A 27436-nucleotide genomic window follows, 5' to 3' on the forward strand; every position below is an offset into this window, starting at 1 on the left:
GTTTAAAACCTTATTTTATAAGAAGAACACATTGTTTTTTTTGTCTTTGTTTTTAATGAAACCTTGATCCTTGCTCCTTTAATTGAAAAAAAAATTAGGGCTTGAATTACATTTTTCGAGGAGTTATAAGCTTGGAAAGACAGGGGGTCGAATAATTCACGCCTCTCATTTTGAAATGTCTATTAAAAAGTAAATAATTAATTTATGTTGAATAGTTTTATATATCGCAAATTGAAGAGAAAAGGGTCAATAAATAATATATTCAAATTTAAAACAAAAAAAAATCCCTTTTTTAGAAATTTACCTGTAAAGTCCGAAGTTTAAAACCTTAAAAAAAAAAAACACATTGTTTTTTTTTGTTTTTTTTTTTAAATAAAACCTTGGTCCTTGCTCCTTTAATTGAAAAAAAAATTAGGGCTTGAATTACATTTTTCGAGGAGTTATAAGCTTGGAAAGATGGGGTGGAATTATTCACTATTTTCACGAAATTTCTGACACTGCTACCATTGCGGTGATGGAACAGGGACTGGAGCTTGTTAGACAGTGTTGGACTTATTGGATTAGAGAGCAAGTGGTTGGTGCACCAGACCAGATGCAGCAATCTTCTCTTGTATCATTATCTCCGTACATATATCATTTGTTTTTGTTTTTAATAACTTGTCGTCCTTCTACTATTGAATATCAAACTGAATCTTTTATTTCGTCCACATGTCTTCTTTTACTGAATTGGACTAAGGTGAACCCATAGCACGTGGATTTCGACACCAGAACTATCTGAGATAAATATGTCCGATTCTGGTTTTGTCCTATACATATTTTTTGTCCTATACATATTTTTTGTTCTATATATATTTTTTATCCTATACATATTTTTTGTCCTATACATATTTTTTGTTCTATATATATTTTTTATCCTATACATATTTTTTATCCTATATATATTTTTCATCCTATATAGATTTTTTGTCCTATACATATTTTTTATCCTATACATATTTTTTATTCTATATATATTTTTTATCCTATATATATTTTTTGTCCTATACATATTTTTTATCCTTTACATATTTTTTGTCGTATACATATTTTTTTGTTCTATACATATTTTTTGTCCTATACATATTTTTTATCCTATACATATTTTTTGTCCTATACATATTTTTTGTTCTCTATATATTTTTCATCCTATACATATTTTTCTATCCTATATATATTTTTTATCCTATACATATTTTTTGTCCTATATATATTTTTTATCCTTTACATATTTTTTATCCTATACATATTTTTTATCCTATACATATTTTTTGTCCTATACATATTTTTTGTCCTATACATATTTTTTGTTCTATATATATTTTTTGTTCTATATATATTTTTAGTCCTATACATATTTTTTGTCCTATACATATTTTTTATCCTATACATATTTTTTGTCCTATACATATTTTTTGTTCTTTATATATTTTTTATCCTATACATATTTTTCTATCCTATATATATTTTTTATCCTATGCATATTTTTTGTTCTATATATATTTTTTATCCTATATATATTTTTTATCCTATATATATTTTTTATCCTATACATATTTTTTGTCCTATACAAATTTTTTGTCCTATACATATTTTTTGTCCTATACATATTTTTGTTCTATATATATTTTTAGTCCTATACATATTTTTTATCCTATATATATTTTTTATCCTATACATATTTTTTGTCCTATACATATTTTTTATCCTATACATATTTTTTTATCCTATACATATTTTTTATGCTATACATATTTTTTGTCCTATAAATATATTTTGTACAATATATATATTTTATCCTATAAATATTTTTGTCCTAGACATATTTTTTATCCTATACATATTTTTAGTCCTATACATATTTTAATCCGATACATGTTTTTTATCCTATACATATTTTTTGTCCTATACATATTTTTTATCCTATACATATTTTTTATCCAATACATATTTTTTTATCCTATACATATTTTTTATGCTATACATATTTTTTGTCCTATAAATATATTGTTTACTATATATATATTTCATCCTATGAATAATATTGTCCTATACATATTTTTTAACGTATACATATTTTTTATCCTATACATATTTTTTTATCCTATACATATCTTTTGTTCTATATATATTTTTTATCCTATACATATTTTTTATATTTTTTATCCTATACATATTTTTTGTCCTATATATATTTCTTGTCATATACATATTTTTTATCCTACATATATATTTTATCCTATACATATTTTTTATCCTATACATATTTTTAGTCCTATACATATTTTTTATCCTATACATATTTTTTATGCTATACATATTTTTAGTCCTATACATATTCTTTGTCCTATACATATTTTTTATCTTATACATATTTTTTGTCCTATACATATTTTTTATCCTATACATATTTTTAGTCCTTTACATATTTTTTATCCTATACATATTTTTTATCCTATATATATTTTTTATCCTATACATATTTTATATCCTATATATATTGTTTTCCTATATATATTTTTTATCCTATACATATTTTTTGTCCTATATATATATTTTACCCTATACATATTTTTTGTCCTGTACATATTTTATTATCCTATATATATATTTTATCCTATACATAGTTTTAGTCCTATACATATTTTTTTATCCTATACATATTTTTTGTCCTATACATATTTTTATCCTATACATATTTTTTTATCCCATACATATTTTTTATCCTATACATATTTTTTATCCTATACATATTTTTTATCCTATACATATTTTTTGTCCTATACATATTTTCTACGTTATACTTATTTTTTATTCTATATATATATTATCCTATATATATATTTTATCCTATACATATTTTTTATCCTATACATATTTTTTATCCTATATATATATTATCCTATATATATATTTTATCCTATACATATTTTCTACGTTATACATATTTTTTATCCTATATATATATTATCCTATATATATATTTTATCCTATACATATTTTTTATCCTATACATATTTTTTGTCCTATACATATTTTCTACGTTATACTTATTTTTTATCCTATATATATATATTATCCTATATATATATTTTATCCTATACATATTTTTTATCCTATACATATTTTTTATCCTATATATATATTATCCTATATATATATTTTATCCTATACATATTTTCTACGTTATACATATTGTTTATCCTATATATATATTATCCTATATATATATTTTATCCTATACATATTTTTTATCCTATACATATTTTTTGCCCTATACATATTTTTTATCCTATATATATATTATTCTATATATATATTTTATCCTATAAATATTTTTTATCCTATACATATTTTTTATCCTATACATATTTTTTATCCTATACATATTTTTTATCCTATACATATTTTTTTATCCTATACATATTTTTTATGCTATACATATTGTTTATCCTATACATATTTTTTATCCTATACATATTTTTTTATGCTATACATATTGTTTATCCTATACATATTTTTTATCCTATACATATTTTTTATCCTATACATATTTTTTATCCTATACATATTTTTTTATCCTATACATATTTTTTATCCTATACATATTTTTTTATCCTATACATATTTTTTATGCTATACATATTGTTTATCCTATACATATTTTTTATCCTATACATATTTTTTTATGCTATACATATTTTTTATCCTATACATATTTTTTATCCTATACATATTTTTTATCCTATACATATTTTTTATCCTATACATATTTTTTTATCCTATACATATTTTTTTTGCTGTACATATTTTTTGTCCTATAAATATATTTTGTACAATATATATATATTTTCCTATAAATATTTTTGTCCTAGACATATTTTTTATCCTATACATATTTTTAGCCATATACATATTTTAATCCTATACATATTTTTTATCCTATACCTATTTTTTGTCCTATTCATATTTTTTATCCTATACATATGTTTTATCCAATACATATTTTTTTATCCTATACATATTTTGTATGCTATACATATTTTTTGTCCTATAAATATATTGTGTACTATATTTATATTTTATCCTATAAATACTTTTGTCCTATACATATTTTTTAACCTATACATATTTTTTATCCTATACATATTTTTATCCTATACATATTTTTTTATCCTATACATATTTTTTGTTCTATATATATTTTTTATCCTATACATATTTTTTTTCCTATACATATTTTTTGTCCTATACATATTTTTTATCCTATACATATTTTTTGTCCTATACATATTTTTTGTCCTATACATATTTTTTATCCTACATATATATTTTATCCTATACATATTTTTTATCCTATACATATTTTTAGTCCTATACATATTTTTTATCCTATACATATTTTTTATGCTATACATATTTTTAGTCCTATGCATATTTTTTATCCTATACATATTTTTTGTCCTATACATATTTTTTATCCTATACATATTTTTTGTCCTATACATATTTTTTATCCTATACATATTTTTAGTCCTTTACATATTTTTTATCCTATACATATTTTTTATCCTATACATATTTTATATCCTATATATATTTTTTTCCTATACATATTTTTTGTCCTATATATATATATTTTACCCTATACATATTTTTTGTCCTATACATATTTTATTATCCTATATATATTTTTTATCCTATACATAGTTTTAGTCCTATACATATTTTTTTTATCCTATACATATTTTTTGTCCTATACATATTTTTATCCTATACATATTTTTTTATCCCATACATATTTTTTATCCTATACATATTTTTTGTCCTATACATATTTTTTATCCTATACATATTGTTTGTCCTATACATATTTTCTACGTTATACATATTTTTTATCCTATATATATATTATCCTATATATATATTTTATCCTATACATATTTTTTATCCTATACATATTTTTTGTCCTATACATATTTTTTATCCTATATATATATTATCCTATATATATATTTTATCCTATACATATTTTTTATCCTATAAATATTTTTTATGCTATACATATTTTTTATCCTATACATATTTTTTATCCTATACATATTTTTTATCCTATACATATTTTCTACATTATACATATTTTTTATCCTATATATATTTTATCCTATACATATTTTTTATCCTATACATATTTTTTATCCTATACATATTTTTTATGCTATACATATTTTTTATCCTATACATATTTTTTATCCTATACATATTTTTTATCCTATACATATTTTTTATCCTATACATATTTTTTATACTATACATATTTTTTTATGCTATACATATTTTTTATCCTATACATATTTTTTATCCTATACATATTTTTTATCCTATACATATTTTTTATCCTATACATATTTTTTTATCCTATACATATTTTTTTTGCTGTACATAGTTTTTGTCCTATAAATATATTTTGTACAATATATATATATTTTCCTATAAATATTTTTGTCCTAGACATATTTTTTATCCTATACATATTTTTAGCCCTATACATATTTTAATCCTATACATATTTTTTATCCTATACCTATTTTTTGTCCTATTCATATTTTTTATCCTATACATATGTTTTATCCAATACATATTTTTTTATCCTATACAGATTTTGTATGCTATACATATTTTTTGTCCTATAAATATATTGTGTACTATATATATATTTTATCCTATAAATAATTTTGTCCTATACATATTTTTTAACCTATACATATTTTTTATCCTATACATATTTTTATCCTATACATATTTTTTTATCCTATACATATTTTTTGTACTATATATATTTTTTATCCTATACATATTTTTTTTCCTATACATATTTTTTGTCCTATACATATTTTTTATCCTATACATATTTTTTGTCCTATACATATTTTTTGTCCTATACATATTTTTTATCCTACATATATATTTTATCCTATACATATTTTTTATCCTATACATATTTTTAGTCCTATACATATTTTTTATCCTATACATATTTTTTATGCTATACATATTTTTAGTCCTATGCATATTTTTTATCCTATACATATTTTTTGTCCTATATATATTTTTTATCCTATACATATTTTTTGTCCTATACATATTTTTTATCCTATACATATTTTTAGTCCTTCACATATTTTTTATCCTATACATATTTTTTATCCTATACATATTTTATATCCTATATATATTTTTTTCCTATACATATTTTTTGTCCTATATATATATATTTTACCCTATACATATTTTTTGTCCTATACATATTTTATTATCCTATATATATTTTTTATCCTATACATAGTTTTAGTCCTATACATATTTTTTTTATCCTATACATATTTTTTGTCCTATACATATTTTTATCCTATACATATTTTTTTATCCCATACATATTTTTTATCCTATACATATTTTTTGTCCTATACATATTTTTTATCCTATAAATATTGTTTGTCCTATACATATTTTCTACGTTATACATATTTTTTATCCTATATATATATTATCCTATATATATATTTTATCCTATACATATTTTTTATCCTATACATATTTTTTGTCCTATACATATGTTTTATCCTATATATATATTATCCTATATATATATTTTATCCTATACATATTTTTTATCCTATAAATATTTTTTATGCTATACATATTTTTTATCCTATACATATTTTTTATCCTATACGTATTTTTTATCCTATACATATTTTCTACATTATACATATTTTTTATCCTATATATATTTTATCCTATACATATTTTTTATCCTATACATATTTTTTATCCTATACATATTTTTTATGCTATACATATTTTTTATCCTATACATATTTTTTATCCTATACATATTTTTTATCCTATACATATTTTTTATCCTATACATATTTTTTATCCTATACATATTTTATATCTTATACATATTTTTTATCTTATACATATTTTTTATCTTATACATATTTTTTATCTTATACATATTTTTTATCCTATACATATTTTTTATCTTATACATATTTTTTATCCTATACATATTTTTTATCCTATACATATTTTTTATCCTATACATATTTTTTATCCTATACATATTTTTTATCCTATACATATTTTTTATCTTATACATATTTTGTATCTTATACATATTTTTTATCTTATACATATTTTTTATCCTATACATATTTTTCATCTTATACATATTTTTTATCCTATACATATTTTTTATCCTATACATATTTTTTATCCTATACATATTTTTTATCCTATACATATTTTTTATCCTATACATTTTTTTATCCTATACCAATTTTTTATCCTATACATATTTTTTATCCTATACATATTTTTTATCCTATACATATTTTTTATCCTATACATTTTTTTATCCTATACCAATTTTTTATCCTATACATATTTTTTATCCTATACATATTTTTTATCCTATACATATTTTTTATCCTATACATATTTTTTATCCTATACATATTTTTTATCCTATACATATTTTTTATCCTATACATATATTTTATCCTATACATATTTTTTATCCTATACATATTTTTTATCTTATACATATTTTTTATCCTATACATATTTTTTATTCTATACATATTTTTTATCCTATACATATTTTTTATCTTATACATATTTTTTATCCTATACATATTTTTTATCCTATACATATTTTTTATCCTATACATATTTTTTATCCTATACATATTTTTTATCCTATACATTTTTTTATCCTGTACCAATTTTTTATCCTATACATATTTTTTATCCTATACATATTTTTTATCCTATACATATTTTTTATCCTATACATATTTTTTATCCTATACATATTTTTTATCCTATACATATTTTTTATCCTATACATATTTTTTATCCTATACATATTTTTTATCTTATACATATTTTTTATCCTATACATATTTTTTATCCTATACATATTTTTTATCCTATACATATTTTTTATCTTATACATATTTTTTATCTTATACATATTTTTTGGTCCACAATTGCACCTGATTGTCACCATCTAAAAATCTGTTCGTTATTTTACTCGTGCGATTTTTATCTTTCTATCTTCCATTCTTAACAAAACACTTTCTCACATGAGTTAAGTTCCAGGGAAGTATATGTTCACTAGTGTTGGGACAATAAATCGGAATCGGAAAAATCGGAACCATTGAGGGTATCTGAATCGGTATCGGTATCGGAATCAGAAAAATGTGTTGTATATTTTCCAATGCCAAAAACGATTCTTTTCATTGTTTTTTTTTTAAAAACTTAATTTACTACGACTCATATTAATATGTAAAATGATAAATGATTATCGATTTTAAACTACCAGTAAAACTAAAATCTATAGATGACCCGCAACAAGTGTATTTTTTACGTTTGCGAAAATATATGCAAATATTACATGAGTTTTGCGGCAATCCACTCCCTCCCTAAAAATAAAACAATTATATATCTAGAAATTTAAAAGAACTGGAATCGGTAATTGTATCGAAATCGGGAAAAATATTGCAATCGTCCCATCACTACTGACAACATGACTCTCTCTTTTTTCTTGTATATTCACTTTATATTGTTTTGAATATCATTTATTTCTTGCTTAAGTAAAAATGTTCAATTGATATACACGGTTGTTGTTCCTTTTCTTTAAAAGCTGTTGCTCCGATTCAACTAGCAACACTGCCATATTTTTTTTTTTACGTTTTATTTGCATCCGTTTTTTTTATAATGAGTTACAAAGGCAAAAAGCGAATAGAGGATAGGGGTGAATGACGTGGATGGATTGTCAGTTGAATGAGAACTTGTATTATGAGAGGGTTGAAGCACTAATCTAGCAGAATTTCATCGGATCTGAGCACTCTCTTTAGCAAATATTGACTAAAGATGGAGGCGCATCCGCGTTTACTTACTTCATCAATGCTTTGTGTTCGGACTGATCTCAGCCTCTTACTTTCAGCCTGTTCCTACGAAAAAATACAATATTGCATAAATTATGGAGAAACGTTCCAAACGTTTTTAGTAGTTAGCACATTCATCAGAGGCAGGCGAGTAAATAAAAAACGGGGGGGGGGCGGAAATCAGTGTAAGTTTGTTTTTCACTACTTATCAAAACAAAAAGCCACTCGAGGATAAGGGTTAACGAGACGGGATGGTTATCAGCAAAAAGGTTGGATCACTCTACCGCTTTAGAAAGTATCCTTTGTCTTTACGTTGCCACATCCGGGAAAGCATTAACCTTGGCAGAGTGTAACACAGCGCAGATGCGCGGATGTAAATGAATGCAAAGTGACGTCACCAGTGTTGGGAGGAAAGGACTATAAAAAAGAGAAAGAGAGATGTGGAGCAGGGGACGAGATAACGTTCGAGATCTCGTGTGAGACGTGGAGAACATTCTAGATCACGTGGATGACGTCACGACCGTAACGATGAGGAAAGAAATGTCGTTGTATAAAGCAAAAAGCGAGTTGGTGTTATTTCATATTCTTTGTCTTGGTCCCCTTTGCGACTGAAACTGCACACAGCATGTGTTTGTCCGTGGGCAACGTTAAAAGAGTACTAAATCGACTTCGAAATCTAGTAGGAGTTGTCCTCTTTGTAACATAGCGCGGACAAATGTATGCAAAATGACGTCACTGTTTAGGGAGAAATAAAGACTTTAAAAAAGGAGATCACTTTAGAGACGGAAAAGAACGAAGGAGATCACGTGAGAGAAGGCGATCACGTAGGTGACGTCACGGTCGTAACAATGAGGGAATAAATGTTGTTGTTTCGTCGAAAAACAGAGTTGAAGTTCTCTTCTATTCTTTGTTTACTTAGCGACTGAGGCTACAGCGTGTTGGTCCCCCGGACAGGATTTCAGAAGATAATTTGGTGCCGTAAAGACCATACCTTTTTTTTTTTTTTTTCCAGAAAAAAGAGTAAAAATAGAGAAAAGAAAGAGGATAAGAAATGTTACTACGAAACCATACGATCGCAAATGAAGGAGACAAGAACTAACTAAACTAAGAGAGAAAACTTGGGAAAAAAAAAAAAAAAAAAAGAATTGTAAGCTGTAGGTCGGCTTGTAAGTAATGTCTTTTTTTTTCTCTTTTTCCTTCACCGTCGAATTTCTTTACATGTTCTGGCGGTCATATTTTTAGTTCCTAAAGCGTGTTTTGTGAGTCCTTTGTTACAGCTCTTCCTGACAGCCCCTTCCACACAGAAGAGACGTTGTTAATCTTTCTCTATCGCAATTATCATGACAAGTACTCGACTAAGTTCCGATGTCTGCCCCACCCCAGTAAAACATTCACAGCAAAAACTCGTCTCTCTACAGCCACTGTAAATAATCCTCCTTTCTTCCTCTGTGTACCTGCTGTTAAACGACATTTCAATGAACATAATTTTTTTCCAAGAACTACCTGTCAGTGGAGCACAATACTACGGGACTGCTTACCACCTGAATACATCATGGTTGTTTTTTCAAGTCCAATGTAAACAAATTCTCGTAGTAACCTGTCCTCTCAAATAATCAAATTCTGTCCAGTTTTAACCATCATCTCTAATCCTTAAGATGTTTGTCTCATCGTCCACCCGACAAACCCATTAACACGTATCCTCGAGTGGCCTTTTGACTTTGATAAACGGTGACCTATTTGTAAAAACATACATGAAGAACATTTTAAACAGTGGCGTGCAGACGTCTGGTGGTGTCTGGATCCAACCTCTTGATTGTATGCCTCAAAGACTCAAGTATGCAAATGCATGCAAAATGACGTCACCGGTAAAGAAAAACAAACTATAAAAGGGAGTACGCTCGAGATCACGTGAAAGGCGTGAATGACGCTTGAGAATACAATCACGTTAGGGACGTCACAGTCGTAAAGAGAAAATGAGGAAATAAATGTTGTGCAACAAAAAAGACGAGTTGAAGTTCTTTTCTATTCTTTGTCTGCTTTGCGACTGAGGCATACAACGTGTTGGTTCCCGGGCAACGTTACACTAGTACCGACAAATATTATGAGGAAGGGTTTAAATATGATTGGATATCACTCACCAACTTCGCCACGCCATTGACTATGGAAGTACGAATATGAACTGCGATTGATTAGTTATAAGACGGTTTATAGCATTGGATTTGTAGTTGTAATCAGCAGGGAAACAGTCCGATGGCAATGTGTTCCATGGATGGGAAAACCTAGCAAAGAAGTTCTATACATGTAAATTCCGTCTGTAGGGAGAAAGGGAAATTTTTTTATTTTCGTGGTGGTAATAAGATAAGTTTCTTGCTCTGAATGTCTGTTAAGGGCGAAACAAAGATTGGAGCTCAGTCGAGCATCCTGCATGAAAATAACGACAGAGGAAAGAACAACTAGCGACACCCCCACATGCATCATTAATAGCATTCCATCTAAAAATCACAACCCCTTTCCGCAATCCAATCCAATTTGTTAAAAGTAAACAGTAATCTATTTCTGACTCTTGGTTTATAAACGCATTACCGGAAAATATTGATGCGGACATTTTTATGGAATATTCCAATTTTGGAAACTTATGCGTCTAAGTTATCGCACTGAAATAATAACGTTATTATTTAGAAAGCTATTCTTAACATAGGAAGGGAGAGCTTTTGTTCACTATTCTGTACTTTCGGTACTTATGCATCTATGTTGTCGCGCTGAAATAATAACGTTATTATTTAGAAAGCCATTCGTAACATGGGGAGGCGAGGGTGTTTTGTAACTATACTGTACTTTCATCTAACCATTTAATAAGCAAAAATATAGTACAAATTGAATTTGATTCGAAAATACTATTTAAAAAAATAGCTCGGTACAATAAGTGCATAAGCACTCAAACTTAAATCACATCGAAATGAGAACCCCCCCCCCAAACCCAAAACAAACAAGCAAACAAAACATAAAGCAAAACTTCACAATGACGTAAATAATAACGTTAAAATAATACCCAACGACTAACAAGGAATTTTTCTGAGAGTTTTTCATAGCTCTGCATTATAAATACAAAAATGACTGACTGTCTATGAATACGATCCTCGATTCCTTTAGGAAATTAGTTTTCTGTGAGAAATGCATGTAGAAGTTTTTTTTTGTTTTTTTTTTAAATAATTTTTGCTTATAGATTTTCTCCCAGGAGTGACTTGATCTTCTTTTAATGAGCTGCATGAACGAAAGGTCCTGATAATTATATGTTTATTTCCGGTTGTTTGTTTACGCGCGAACAACTGTTACGTTACATTGAATTATTTTGAAAGTCAGCAAGAAAACGCTGGATAAATTTAAATACCACGGTTCGAGAGAGGGGGAGAGGGAGAGAGAGAGAGAGAGAGAGAGAGAGAAAGAGAGAGAGAGAGTAAAACAGAAAGACGAAGGAAAGGAAAGAGGAATAGATGGAGAGAGAGAGAGACGGACACGAGAGTGATAGGGACTACATAATTCAAGAGCGCGGGTGGATGGGTGGGTGTAATAACATAATGATTGAGGATGAGAGTGATACACAGAAACTTAGCAAGAGATCGATGAGTTGAGTATTGAGTAGATCTTAAATTACGGCCATTAAGAACAGTTAAAATTGATTTGTTCGAATCCCAAAAACTCAACCCCCAAAATCAAGGAATATTTTAGCATTAATTTTGTGTGATTAAAAAAACAAAACAAACAAACACACAAACAAACAAAAAAACGCCATAAAGAAGCACACATTATTCAATTTAGCTTTCACTATAATAATAGACATGGAAATTAAATTTTTGTCCAAACCATATCGATTCATTATCGGTTTTGGTCATGTACATAATCTTTACTTGTAAAATAAAATTGTCCTCCTCCTTCCGCCCTTCCTAAAGTTTGTCCAACCACATTCTTCAGCTTTCCCACCAGAACAACGTTGAAGTATTTGACGCAGCTACCTTTACATAAAAAAAAAAGTCTACAGCTCGAACGAGGCACGTACATCCGGTACGCGCCATACGCCCGGCGTCGGGTCTTGGCACGTGCCCCTCGAAACAAGCGGTTGCTTTCTTGCTTAAAACGAGCGCTCAATTAAACACTCGAACTTTACGGGAGCCGGTCGTTCCTCTCCATCAACGGTCGTCACCACTACCGTCGCCCCGGATCGTGACGTCGCAAGAGGCCCGACGCTTAAACCACGCAACTAATTGAACAGCTTTTAACAGTTCGTGCGAGCCTTTTTTTTCCTCCCTTTTTAATAGTTTTATGCACTTCACCTATTTATTTGTTAGATGCGTCTCGTAGCCCAGTTGAGAGGTTCGGTTTGTCAGTATGTCTGTCACACATTTTAATTGCTATACGTTGGATACGTCCGAGAATATCGTTACGATATTTTCTTCGTTCGTCAGTATACTATACTCTGTTTAATTTGTATCATTCGGACTACTGTTCTTATCTTGTGTGTTGTTCTCAAAACTCTTCGGGCGATATAACCTCCGACCTTCTTCAGGTGTATCTTACTAAACTTGGGAATCTTTCTGTCGAACTCGGGAACCTTTCTGTCGAACTTGGTGATCTGTGCGGAACTTCGAACGGAACCCTTTATTTAATCCACGGGGGTAGCATGCTCTCGTTCCATCAGCCATGACCCAGAAGAACTCTTAAGTAATTTATAATTGCATTCTGAGTATCGTCCGCACCGAGGATTGAACCTTCAACTATCATAAGGACTCGTGGCTTAACCGATAAAGTACTAGATAAAATTCAATTTTAAGTGACGCTCTTCTGGAGGTTCAATTCTCAGTGCAGGCGATACTAAGGATACAATTGCGAATTACTTAAGACTTCTACCTGACTATGGTTGACAATGAGAAAATGCTTCGTCCGGGAATTAAATCAAGGACTTTTGTTCGAAATACTGCACAAATTTTCGATAGAAAGATTCCCGACTTCGTCAAGATACACCCGAAGAAGGTTGGAGAGTAGATGGACCGAAACGTTGCAAGAATATTCAAGATGAGAACAGTCGTTCAAATAATCCAAATTATCAATCCTCAGCTAAAAAATAAAAAAAAAATCAGAAACGTAATATCGCGCTTAAGTTTTAAATAACACTTTCTTTGGTCTGTCACGTTTAAATTTAACACAACATTTTTAGATTTGGCTACGCAGAGCTGTCTGCCAATCTTACTTTAAATACGTCTTTCTGGGCTATCCATCACGCTTCCCTTTGTCTATCATGCCTGAATTAAAAAAAACAAAAACAAAAAACATTTCATTGGTCTCATTTTGTGTTGTTGGTCTACCCAATAAAATGGCGATGAACACTTATGTATAAAAATACAATAGTACGTTTTAAATAATCAGTTGCGGCAAACGAGTAAAGTCAATGAGAAGGCGGAGTGCGCACGGAAGTCGATGAAAGGTAATCTCTCAAATTTGCAAGTCAGCAGCTTTTCTGCCGATCTCAATTTGTGCCAGTTAATATAGCATTTTTAGACATCCATAACTGCAACACCCATTCCGAGATTTCGCCTACGTACTCAATGTAACCACGCCCCTCCAGAGGCGTGGCGTCCATCCATTTTATTGTTTTCTATTGTTAACGAACTATAATCCGCACTAACCCTATCCCAAACTATAACAAACTCTAAATATAAAATCTAACTGTAACTAACTGTAATCCAACCCCAACTAATTAACTAACCCTAATTCAAACCCTAACTAACTAACTAACTAACTAACTAACTAACTAACTAACTAACTAACTAACTAACTAACTTTGTTTGATACGATGACGGTTTTTTTCAGGCAGTAATGATAATAAAGAGGCAATTAGTAAATAAAAAAAAATAACAGCAAAAATAAAAAAAGCAAAAAAAAAAAAAAAAGAAAAGACAATGATTCACATCAATAAAATAACAAGGAATGTAGGTGAGTGATGGTGACTGATTCGGATTGAAAACCAGGGTGTGTCGAGTTCGAATCCAGTTCGCTCCACTTCTTGCTTTCAAAGGCACACTTAACCTTGTGTCTAACTTCTCGGAAAGAAGTTAAATTATATATATATATATATATATATATATATATATATATATATATATATATATATATATATATATATATTTGGCTGAAATTGGGCTTGACAATGAATGCCCTATCTTTTGCAAAGCTAATTTATATGTCTGACAGTGTTCTTAGATATGTTTCGTACAGAAATTCATCCAATAAGTATCGGAAATCGAAAAACCCCAATCTTAAAAATAGCCCCCCCTCTCTCTCTCTCTCTCTCTCTCTCTCTCTCTCTATATATATATATATATATATATATATATATATATATATATACATACATACATATATATATATATATATATATATATATAGTCATCCACATACAGTACTGTTTCATTGTCATAAGTCATCAGTGCGGCTAGACTAGAACCTTTCCCTAGCCGTGGTTGAACCTACAAACGATCGCGTTGATAGCCGGCAGTTCTAACCACTGGACCATGGATCGGTGCTCGTAAAAGACCTTATCAAATATTCATTAAATAAACATTCGCCCACCGCTTTTACAATGCTCGAGCTACTAGTTTATTTATAAACAAACAAACAACGAGAACATAGTTATTGCATATGTGAAACTAAGTATGTGTATATCTGAAAGTAATATGTGTGTGTGTGTGTGTGTGTGTGTGTGTGTGTGTGTGTGTGTGTGTGTGCATCGATTGTGAAAATAGAAAAAGAATATTCCTACTGAGTGAGAGTCACAGAAAAAAAAATGATTTCGGCGTTTTTTAATGTGGTGGGTAAGTACTTAACGACACGGATGGGCTAAATGGGTATTCCAAGTTCAAATTCACTGACGAATATTGGCAATCTCCACGCGATCGCTCTTGCAAGTACCAGGTTCTTTCTAGAAAGAACCTGGGAAAACGAAAGGCAACCACAGAATCGCCCTGATTAAGTGTTTTAACTAGTTTCAGAAAAAAACATTTTAATTCCTTTTTTCCAAATCCCTATCTCTACTATTATATAAAAGTTACTTTGTGCGCACGCGCGCGCGTGTGTGTGTATGTGAGTTCCTCATAGGTTCCGAAACGGCTGAGAGCCGATCTTTTGCATATTTCACACAAAGCTAATTTATATGTCTGGCAGAGTTCTTAGATGTGATTTGTACAGAAATTCATCCGATAAGTATCGAAAATCGAAAAGATCCGATCTTAAAAATAGCTTTTCTCTCTTATAGATACAAAAGAATAATTTTACAGTGGAATATTTTACGTTACACTGGCAAGGGAGCTATTAAAATTTCAGCAAATCATTTCTTCTTAAAGAAACAGATTTATTATAATCTGGAGATATAGCTTAGTGTTAGAGCATTCGACTACAGATCGAATGACCCCCTGTTCAAGCCTGGGTGTACCTCACCATCTTATTTTAATCTTTTCTTATTAATGAGTTCAAATTATGATAAAAGAAGAGGTACTATTTAAAAATCGCCGCAAATCATTTCTTCCTTTTTTAAAAGTAAACATTAATCAGAAGTGACCTTTCCTGGGCATTCATCGCCAAGCCTAAATATGAGCTGAAGTGATATTGTAAACAAACACAGACGGAACTTGATGAACGACATTATTATTATTATTATTATTATTATTATTATTATTATTATTATTATTATTATTATTATTATTATCATTATTATTTTTTGCGAATTAGTCCACTAGGCAAATTATTCCTCGTAATATATAATAATCAGTAGAGGACTGATTTTATAATAATACTACACAATCTGGATAAATTAAAATATCATGATTAATCATTGCATATTGTACGACCAGGCAACGCCAGGTTGCCAGCTAGTTGGCAATAAATTTGAGAAAGGCAATTTCTTTTTAATCTAAATCGGTTCTAAAAAGAAAAAGAAATTGCTTACGTTATGAATGAGAAATAAATAACATTGTAAAATAATTTCTTATGTATGTGGTTCCTCGGGACATCATTATTTTTGGAAGTGTTCTACGAAGATAAAAACGTTGGGAAACGCAGGACTAAAAGATACCGTCGCGCTTTTATTATTATTATTATTATTATTATTATTATTATTATTATTATTATTAGATTTTTATCTTCTTTTTATTTTGCGTTAATCCCAAGTGACCATCTGGGAATACCAGGTGCTGTATGTGCTCTTCGCTTATCTTGGCATTGTTTCCAGCCAGTCTTCAGCCTCGCCTTGTCGTTGGATCCAAGTAGTGCCGATTCAGGAGAGGTGTGGTTGGAGATTGCGCAAACCTTGCCTCACAATTCCACGGGGTGTCTATTGTCTCTTGAGACTGGCGAGAGGCATCGAATTCCAACCTATGGCGAAACCAGTAATAATAGATTTTTGTTTCCACTTGGCACGATCATAGGCTTGGCCCGAGCGAAGGCTGGTTTTACCGAAATCATTGTGCAAGGCGTTTGCACATCTCATCATCGGCGTTCCTCTTGGTGGATTTCCGGCGATTTCTAATTTAAAAGAAATGGATTATGCTAAGTTCAAATTCCATTAGATATATTGTCTTTATGCGCTAAAGTAGCTTGGAAAGGGTCAACCATCCCTTCCAGACATTAGTAAAATAGCAATTCATATCCTGAGCATTGCCAATATCATGGGTAAGTAGAAAGTGGACTCTGCGTTTACTTTCGGTAACCTAGTAACTCTCGCCTCCCTTATTTTGTCCTTTAGTCCTCACATTCCATATACGATATTTCTGACAAAGAGGGAAGAATTGCGGTTTCGTGGCTCGGAATATATCCACCTAATACTTATCATTGGCTAGTTTTTGGCCTTGAAACAATATTCTTTAACTTCGTACATCAAGTGACTTCATGCCTTGTCTGGAGCAATTCTCATAAAAGAAACATTTGGGAATATCAAGTACTGTAAACTGAAGTACAGTGAAACCTTCCTACAAGAAAACACAGCTATGAAGATGCCTTTAGCAAATATTTCAGTATAACCTGCAAATCTACAATGCATCGACAACAGTAGCTTTTGGATCAGCGCAAAAGTTTTTGCTAGTTTGTAGAAAGGACATTTTAAACAATTGTAGTTCATTATATACATATTGTCATCGCTTAAACATGCAACCATGGTTGATTTACAACTTTTTCTTTGAGATTATTAAAGCATCATTGGTATTTTGCTGTAATACCCCGAAAACGAATTTATTAATTCAACAAAGAGAACCATCTTCCATCATGATAATGCTCATACTCACACAGCCCTACCGACAAAAGATGTAGGAGAATTGGTTGAGAAATTTCGCCTTATCCTGAATATTCCCCTGACCTAACTCCCTCGGATTATCACTTGTTTCGAGGATTACAAAACAATTTAGATAGCGTTAGGTTAACACCACAAGAGGAGATTGAAAATGTGTTAGATTCATATTTCACATCAAAGCATAAAGAATTTTACAAATGATGCATTTATAAACTAATTGACTGAAGGAAGCAAGTTATGGATAACAAAAATCGTTGTTATTATTATGAATAAAGATTGAAAAAAAATCACATAGTTTTTCATTTAAATCGGCAAAAAAACGTTTGCATCGATCTAATACCTTCTTTTAGGGAGAACTTCTATTCTTAATTATTCGGCGAAGCTTTATGGAGCAAATATGAAATTCGTTCTTCTCATAATCGTAGATAATAAACCATTTACAATGGACATTGCGTCTTGGTACTAAATGACATGAAAAAAGTTGGTATGTAATAAAAAGTGACAAACCAAACCGGGTAACGACAGATCATTCCGCTAGCTAATAATTAAAACACAAAACAAAATGGCGGCCTTTCTCCAGAGAAAGAAAATGGAGATAGAACCTACTTCCATCTGTTCTTGTAGTTCTTGGCTCCATCGTCTTGTACGCGCAAGAGCAGCGGCGGCAGCAGCCAAGACGGCAGCAACTTCAGGATCCTCTTCTTCGTCCTCATCTTCGACTTTCTTGTCGTCTGCCTTAATTATTTTCTTTTCTCGCAATTTCACGGGTTCTTCAGCTGTCGTCTGCGATTTTGCGCCGTCTTCATCGGCGTCATGCAGACGACAATTACTTTCCTAAAAGAAAGAATAGGTAACAGAAAGGTAACAAAAAAGAAAGAGTTGTAATTATCTATAAATGGCCGGGTTGTCAACAGTCATCTTTCGCGCGAGTCTCTCGGATGATGACAAATATATTTGGCTATTTGTGACGTAGGATCAAACGAACGAAATAAGTTCGAATCACAACTCGAATCATTTGAATTGCTAGAGTTATTAATTTACTTTTTTTTAATACATTCATTCAGCGTACGTAGACATCAATTATTTACTATTAAAAATAGAAACATTTTTTCATATATATCTCTCTTTGTCTATCTATCTCCTTTCTCATTACGCACGCACGCACACACACACATACACGCACACACACATACATACACACATGCACATACATATGGTGTAGACTCCAAGAGAGAAGAAATCTTCATTGGGATGACCCAAAGTATCTTCAAATACTCAGGAAAAAATAAACAACCACCACCTGGTCAGTCAAGGAGTTTAATGTTCCCTATGAAATTAAATGGAAGGTCATTGATATACAAACACCCTATATATAACCCTACCTGAAGGAATTGCTCGCTACGCATCACTGAAAATGATAGGACCCTACAGGCAATTAATAATCATTAAAAACGAGATATTCAAACAGTGCGATCACAAAGAAAATTTTTACATGCTAAATGGACCAACATCGACATCACATAAAACACCTGCAACCTTGCTCGTACATAAATGTAAAGCTCTCCAAATCATTTGAAATAATATATGACACACTCTGTTCAAAGACCTTTCTAATCAATATCTAATTAATTTGTTATATAGTATATAACAACCCCTCCCAAACTCTGATGAATTACACATATTACATCAAACCTCTCCTATATACCCGGTCCTGGATATGACCTTAAACTATATTCGATGTTGACGCCCCAACTTGCGGGCTTTGGGAAGTGTGGATCCACCCTTTAATTGCCATTGCTTCCAGGTCCACTCTGACCCGGAGTGGTAGTACCTGTTAGGGCCCCAATTGTAAGTTAAATAGAAACCGATTTGAAAAAAAAACCCAAATATATTCTATCAAAAAAGTTGTTTTCAAAATCACTGGATTCGGCATTAAATAGTCTGAAAAGGGTTGATATCCAGTAAAACACAAACAACCAACCTATATACCCAATTATAACGCGCACCTGCACTCCAATAATTCCCACTTATCACAAATAACATGAATTAGTAGGCACCTGTCCATTTTACTTCTTAGTAATATTTTGAATATATTTATATATAAAACTTACTAGTTAAATATCTAAATATATATACCGAATACCCTTAAATAAAATATACACAATCGATATTTAAACTTAATCGGTTCACACAGACTCTCTGATAGGCTCATAAGCATTATTAGTTAGAGACTAATATAATAAGTCATACCAGACATATTATAATAATAGCAAACCTACATTAACCCATTCACTTAATTTGATATCCTTAGAAGACAATTTAACTGATATAGATGTCTTTTCTTTAACATAAAACCTCCACCTAAGTGATAAACTACACTTATGAGAATAGATTTACGATTCATCTCCAACCTTTTAATGACATGGATACACCCTTAATCAATATCTAACGCACAGCAACCAATAAACTGTCCCATACACATATTATTTTTTATTATTGGAATCCTTTGAGATGAGTAATTTACGTACTTATTTATTTGCGGACTGTTATCCTCCTCTTCATAGTTGTTGGTTCACGACGTTTCGGCCAACTATTCCTATGGCCTTCGTCAGGTAGTTAACTTCGGGGCCAGTGGCCCAGTGGATAGAGGCGTTGAATCTCTACGGTTCCAGGTAAGCATTGTCTAAAGAAAGCGTCTTCAATCCTACCCAAGGTCGGCTATATGATTAATTGGCTAAAACGTGGTGAGACGACAACAACTATGAAAGGCAGTAATTATTGAGGATGCAGTTAAAAGATTCAGCATTCCCATCCCGTCGCGGTTAGCCACCTGAAGAAGGCCAGAGGAATAGTTGGCCGAAACAACAACCATGAGTCTGCAAATAAACAAAGTTTTCTTTATTGTATATTTCTCAATTCTGAGATAGAATGTCTTTACAAATTTTATCACAGTTTTACTCCTACCAAAAGCTAGCCAGAGGATTAGTCGGCCAAAACGTGGTGATAGGACAACGACTATGAAAGGCAGTAATTACTGAAGATTCAGTTAAGATATTCAGCATTCCTATCCTGTCTTGGATAAGCACCTGACGAAGGCCAGAGTAATAGTTGGCCGAAACGTTGTGAAAAACAACTATGAAGATGAGGATAACAGTCCGTACATAAGTAAATAAATAAATAAATAAATTTATGTACTATACACGTTATTTTCGTCAAAATAAAATTTTTAGAAAGTAAAGTCCCTCTAACTCGTAAAAAAGAAAGAAAAGAAAACGAACAAAAGGAAAAGTCCAAAGAAAAAGACGAAAGATAGAACGAAAGATTTAAAATAGAAAGAAAATTAACTTTCATAATTTTCAAAATTAATGGCGGTTAGAATTTTAGAGATGTGCTACTGTTTAGTCCAACCATATTGTTTTTTTAAAGAAAGACTATGTTCGAAAACATTGACACTTTAGATAAACACTAAGCTCAATAGCATTATGAAATGTAGAGGCTAAAGATGTGTTTTTTTTTTTAGTCTTCTGGTTTGTTATCCATTCCTGCTAAAGGATTTTACGAGTCGGGTGGCGAGAGGCTCAATTTCCTCTCTGTCTCGTTTCTCATAGCGGTGTGCATCTTACCTTACGATGGTCGGTCTCCTTGAGTCTCTCGCTTTCAGTGATGACATGCTTTTCTTGACTCTTTTCTTCAGACTGAAAAAAAAAAGAAAGAGAAAAAAAAAATGAGGAAAAAAAAATGAGAGAGAGAGAGAAAAAAATGAAACGAGAAAAAACAAAACAAAACAAAAAACATGAGAAATTGCGTTGTTAAAAGAAGCAGTTTGTTGGAAAACCAATCGATTGTTGTCGAATGATGAAACTTATAAGGTCAGAGAAGTGTGATGTTACATTACGCCGGCCGTGTTTAAAGTTTATAGGTGGGCCTAGATGAAACTGATGAAACCACGTGCATTACGACCTGGAATTTTGTTTTGGCTGATTGTGATGTCAAGCAGGAAAGACGTGTCCGCAGTGATGTCGACAATATGAGGGCGGTGTACACAGTGTGGCTAGGTGTATAAAAACAGGCTATCCGTCTATGAAGATGTTTTTTTTCTCTCTCTCTTTCTTTCTCTCTCTCTTTCTTTCTCTCTCTCTCTTTCTTTCTCTCTCTCTTTCTTTTTATCTCACATATATAGACTTTCGCTGTGATGCTTCCTGTCAACAATCACTTCTTACAAAAATAACAATATCGGCGTCCGATTGGTTTCGGATCCATAGACGATCAACAACTTATGTTCAAAATCAATCGAACATATTTATTTTCATTTTTGTTGACAGTTAAATAATATTTCGTCTTTTTTTTGGACCCATTCAAGAAGACAACGCGAGACTTACTCCCTTTAATTTAGTCGTGTTATCAATGATCCCCATACACATCTATACAAGAATTAGAAATAAGAAAAAAACAAAAACAAAAAAAAAACTTGACAGAATTGAGATCCTAAAAGCCAACAATCTGATTAGCAGCAGCAGCAGCAGCAGCAGCGGCGGTAGCAGCAATATCAGCTCTTGATTTGATAAGCATATTTTTTTTCATACAACCGGAAGCGCAGAAAATGCGTGCTTCCGCAATATTAAAAAAATGCGACGTTGGAATCGATGTCATATGTCAATACCGTCTTAAAAGACAAGATGGCCGGTGAGCAAAAATAATTTAATCTGCTGACGTCATCACGGATAGTCCATACCGGTGACACCGGTAGTCACCGGTAGGCATTCGTAACGTCTTGAAGTCAGTGTAATATTTCTTTTTTTTATTAAAATGCCTTCACGGTGCATCGTTCCAACTTGCTGAGGAAATTATCGTAAAGGACCAAAAAGTGACAGTATTTTCATTTCCGAAAGATAAAGAATTATAATGCAGTAAAAAAAAAAAAAAAGATTTTACACCATCTCCATTCAGCAAAGTAAGTTTTAACGTGCTCCCCCCTGTATTTAACACGATGTAACTATAATTTAATTCAATATTATCATCCTAAATGTTCTACCATTCAAAAGAAGAAGCTTCAAATAAATTGCTAATATTAAAAAAATTTTTTTTACAGCATACAAAACTAATGAAAATGCGAGACAACATAACATCGACTCTTTAAAACACGATTTTTTTAAGCTGTTGACACACGTTTTAAAAATCTAACAATAATTTATTTTTCTGAAATTTTTCAATATTTAAAAATAAATTATGCCGGCTGATAAAATTTTAAAACTTTTTTTTAAAGCTAGAAAGATAAAATTTAAAAATACTTATGAAACTAAACTAAAAAAAAAACAAAAAAAAAACGCGCGTTTACTCGTGGTCTTAAACAGTCTTGGCCTTCGGGACCAGATCAAAGTGTAGTATCTGTTCTCCAGATGCTGCATTCTATTTCTTGTTCTCTTTCGATGGAGGAGAAATCCTTCACGACTGAGACAATTTTTATTTTTGTACCTTTTCTCCACGTTAAAAAACGACCCTGGTGTCTAACTCTGTCCCGTGGGGAGGCATAGTAAATAAGTACAATTCATTTCATTAACGTAATTGGGTTTGTATTACTGTACACATAGATTCGAAAAAGTTGTCAAAAACAAATATATAACAAATAAATGTTATCAAAGGCAAGATAAGTTACTTTTCTACCAAATATTTTTCGTGTTTTTATTCAATGTAACATGTTTATTCAGCTCGAAAAACATAGTGTTTACCGATGTATTCGAAAATTCAAGATGGCGTCTGATTCTCTCTTTAACACGGTAAGTTTGGGATAAGGTGTTATAAATAAAAAACTATACAAGATACTATTAAAAACCCGCCGAATATATGTCAACCTATGTCACGGTAACATATATTGAGCGAGTTTTTAACAGTATTTTATCCGGTTTTGTATTTATAACACCTTATCCCAAACTTACCGTGTTAAAGAGAGAATCAGACGCCATCTGGAATTTTCGAATACATCGGTAAACACTATGTTTTTCGAGCTGAATAAACATGTTACATTGAATAAAAACACGAAAAATATATCCAGTTTGGCAGAAAAGTAACTTATCTTGCCTTTGATAACATTTATTTGTTATATATTTGTTTTTTGACAACTTTTTCGAATCTATATGTACAGTAATACAAACCCACGTATTTTAACAAACTGAAAATATGGATATAAAAAAATGATTTTGCATGTTATTTTTGTTATGTGGTGAAATAATCTTAAATAAGAAACATGATTTTTTCTTTAGGTTAATTTTTTTACTGTGCAATATTTCATGAATTTATTAAAAATATTGTTTTTGATTTTGAAAAAATATTGTGGTTCATTTTGATTAAAAAATATTCATTTTGATTAAAAAATATTCATTTTGATTTAAAAAAAATATTCATTTTGATTTAAAAAAAAAAGTTTAATTTTAATATTTGTTTATTGTCTTAACTCATATCAAATGTTTTGCTTGTGTTCTGCTTTTTTTCTTTTTTTTTATTATTAATATTAGATGAGTTTCAGTATAAATCGTGTTCTTTCTTTATTTCAATCCAATTTTGAAGTTTTGTAACGCTGTCTGTAAAAATTACTGTTCATTATTGACAGTCTAAGAGTTCCACATATCTTGCTTGTTGGGACCTCGGCGATGACGTCATTTTTTCAGCTGGCCGGCCATCTTATAACGAAGGCCACGCTTATGTCCGGAGTCGGTTAATTTTACGCGCAAAAAAAAGTTAAATTAATATTTGATACAATTTACCCACAAAACATTTTCACGACACTCATTGCCTCGTTGCTCCATGATAAGAGATTTGAACTGCCTTACAATTAATTTTACACATAATTTGTACGGACGCTATAACTGATTTTCCTTATGCCATTCTTCTAATGGTTTGTTTTAATTAGAACTTGCACAGGATACTTACTAACTTACTCGTTTCTTGGTAATGACTTGTTTTTTTACTAGGTAACTAAAAAACTTCTGCCCGTTTTTTTTTTAGTAGCCATAAAATGTAGTTGAACTATATATGAAATGCGCGTAGCATTTTTTTTTTTCAAATTCGGACAGCCGAAATAGGAACATCAGACAATGTACAGAGATCTCGTTCAGCACTGTTTGCTTTTCGACTTCAAAGTAGGCTTATCAGCAGCTGCATCAAGTCGTCGCATATGTCCAGCGTTTGGGAAGTATGCTGTGAATGAATGTGATGCAAGGTGGGATATTTGTCCCTCCGTGATGGGCTTCACAGTAGACGATCACAGGTCTTGAATGACGGAGTCCTGAAGGCAGCCATCGAAGAGGACTGTAGTCTAGCATCCGGTGAACTTACAAAGCAGTCCAACGTTTCCGATGAAACAGACTTCACTTACACCATCTAGGTAAGACGTACAAACTCAGTAAGTGGGTTGGAGGTCCACAAGGGACAACGAGTGGCAGCACGCGCATCGTTGTTTTCTCGCTACGGTATCGCATCCTTATTCAATCGAGTGCTTACAGGTGATGAAAAGTGGGTTCTGTACGAAATTCCTAAGAAGCATTCCAGATATTGGTTGTCTCATGATGACGCTGTCCTTCATACCACAAGACTGCTTATGCATCCACGCAAGATTATACTGTAACTCATATACAGAATCATGTTTAGTAAACAGTTCATCAAATGGTTCATGAACTGCTACCACTAGGTCAAACGGTCGCTGGAGACCTGTACCCACAGCAACTGAAACAATACGCATTACGTCAGAACGAGCCAGCACTGGTGAATCGCAAAGGTGTTCTTTTTTCTTCATGATAACGCGAGACCTCATGTCATATACAGTAACTTAGGCGAGATACTTTTTTTTTTAAAAAATATATTTTCACCCCAAACAAGGCACATTGCCATTTTGATGTAAGGGGCTATTATTAGGGACCTAAGCTACAGGGGTTCTATGTAGGGAGTTGGACAGCAAGATGTTGGTTCGCGTTACACTTGAACTTCTGCATGTCAGTACAGTTGGGGAAGCAGGGACCCGGAAAGGAATTCTAAAGTAGAAAGCTCTCTTACATCTAGGGATCTCTACTGTGTAGGGGTGTGATTTAGCTGCTTGTCGGGTCACCCTCCTTATTCATACGACATTGCGCCATTCGATTACACCCTCTTCCACTTTCTGGATAATCAGCTTCGTGGGAAATCGTTTACTAATAAAGCCAACTTATGCCAAGTCCTCACGGACTTTTTTGTAGGCAAACCCTAACCCGAGTAAGTGGATTGAAGAGCTGGAGACACATGGGCAGAAAGTACTGGATGTCGACGGCGATTATTTCGAAGACTAAATTTGGGTTACTTATACTGTAGAAGCGTTTTCCTTGTCTTCCTTAAAAATGGACAGAACGTTTTGGTTACCTTGTAGTTATTATTCCAAGTTTTCCGTTATCAATAAAACAGTACGAAATGTTGAATAAACAGACAAAATACCTTTGAAATCATCTCCAAGATGAAAATATTTTATTAAAAGTTATTACATTGTTTTTTTTTAAACACTTTTTGTTTTTTTTGTAAAATCTAATAAGTTTAAATAAAATAGTTGCATCTTTATCCTGCGTTAGTCACCTGGGTGTGTTATTTCAAACCACGCCCTTATACAGCACGCGATTGCCGATTTTCTTTTTTTTTTTTTATGCCGAATCGCTTAATTAACATGTTGCTTCATATATTTGCCAGCTCGTCTGGAAATGTCACAAAACTTGAAACATGATTCCTTGGTTCTTCTCTATCCCCTCTCTGCATCTGTCTGTCTGTCTGTCTGTCTGTCTGTCTCTCTCTCTATATATATATCTATCTATCTATCTGTCTTTTTCTCATTCACTGTAATTAGTCGAACTATCTCCAACAGTGCCCAGTGGGAATGCAGTGCTCATTAGAGTGGCTACGTGCTATAATCAAAACAGACAGCGGTTTTGAAACACCGACAGACAACGACCCTCCCCCCCTTCTCCAACGCCCTTCAATCTACCGACTGCGCCTCGAGATTCACTAACTGTTCACTTCACCAAGGTTGGGCATAAGGCCGGGAGGTGGTGAAAACCAGTTTCTCCTAGGGGGTGGGGCCACACTAGCTGGGGCAAAAAAA

The 27436-nt window shown here is 31.1% G+C and overlaps 1 protein-coding gene across 3 annotated transcripts in view; it reads right to left on the reverse strand.

Moving 5' to 3' along the window:
- LOC145293237 (uncharacterized) overlaps nt 1-27436 on the reverse strand; it is a 284727-nt gene that overhangs the window by 69299 nt on the left and 187992 nt on the right. The window contains exons 9-11 of one of the 3 annotated variants that reach the window (XM_080139805.1): nt 21951-22022; nt 18934-19161; nt 9012-9065 (exon numbers count right to left, since the gene is read on the reverse strand). In XM_080139805.1, coding sequence (XP_079995931.1) covers nt 9012-9065; nt 18934-19161; nt 21951-22022 — 354 coding nt within the window. The remainder of the gene's footprint in view (nt 1-9011; nt 9066-18933; nt 19162-21950; nt 22023-27436) is intronic. The other 2 variants (XM_080139806.1, XM_080139807.1) reach the window with 2 other exon arrangements.

This window comes from Euprymna scolopes, chromosome 14, assembly GCF_053919585.1.
Source record: "Euprymna scolopes isolate OS-2025 chromosome 14, ASM5391958v1, whole genome shotgun sequence".
Taxonomy (NCBI): domain Eukaryota; kingdom Metazoa; phylum Mollusca; class Cephalopoda; order Sepiida; family Sepiolidae; genus Euprymna; species Euprymna scolopes.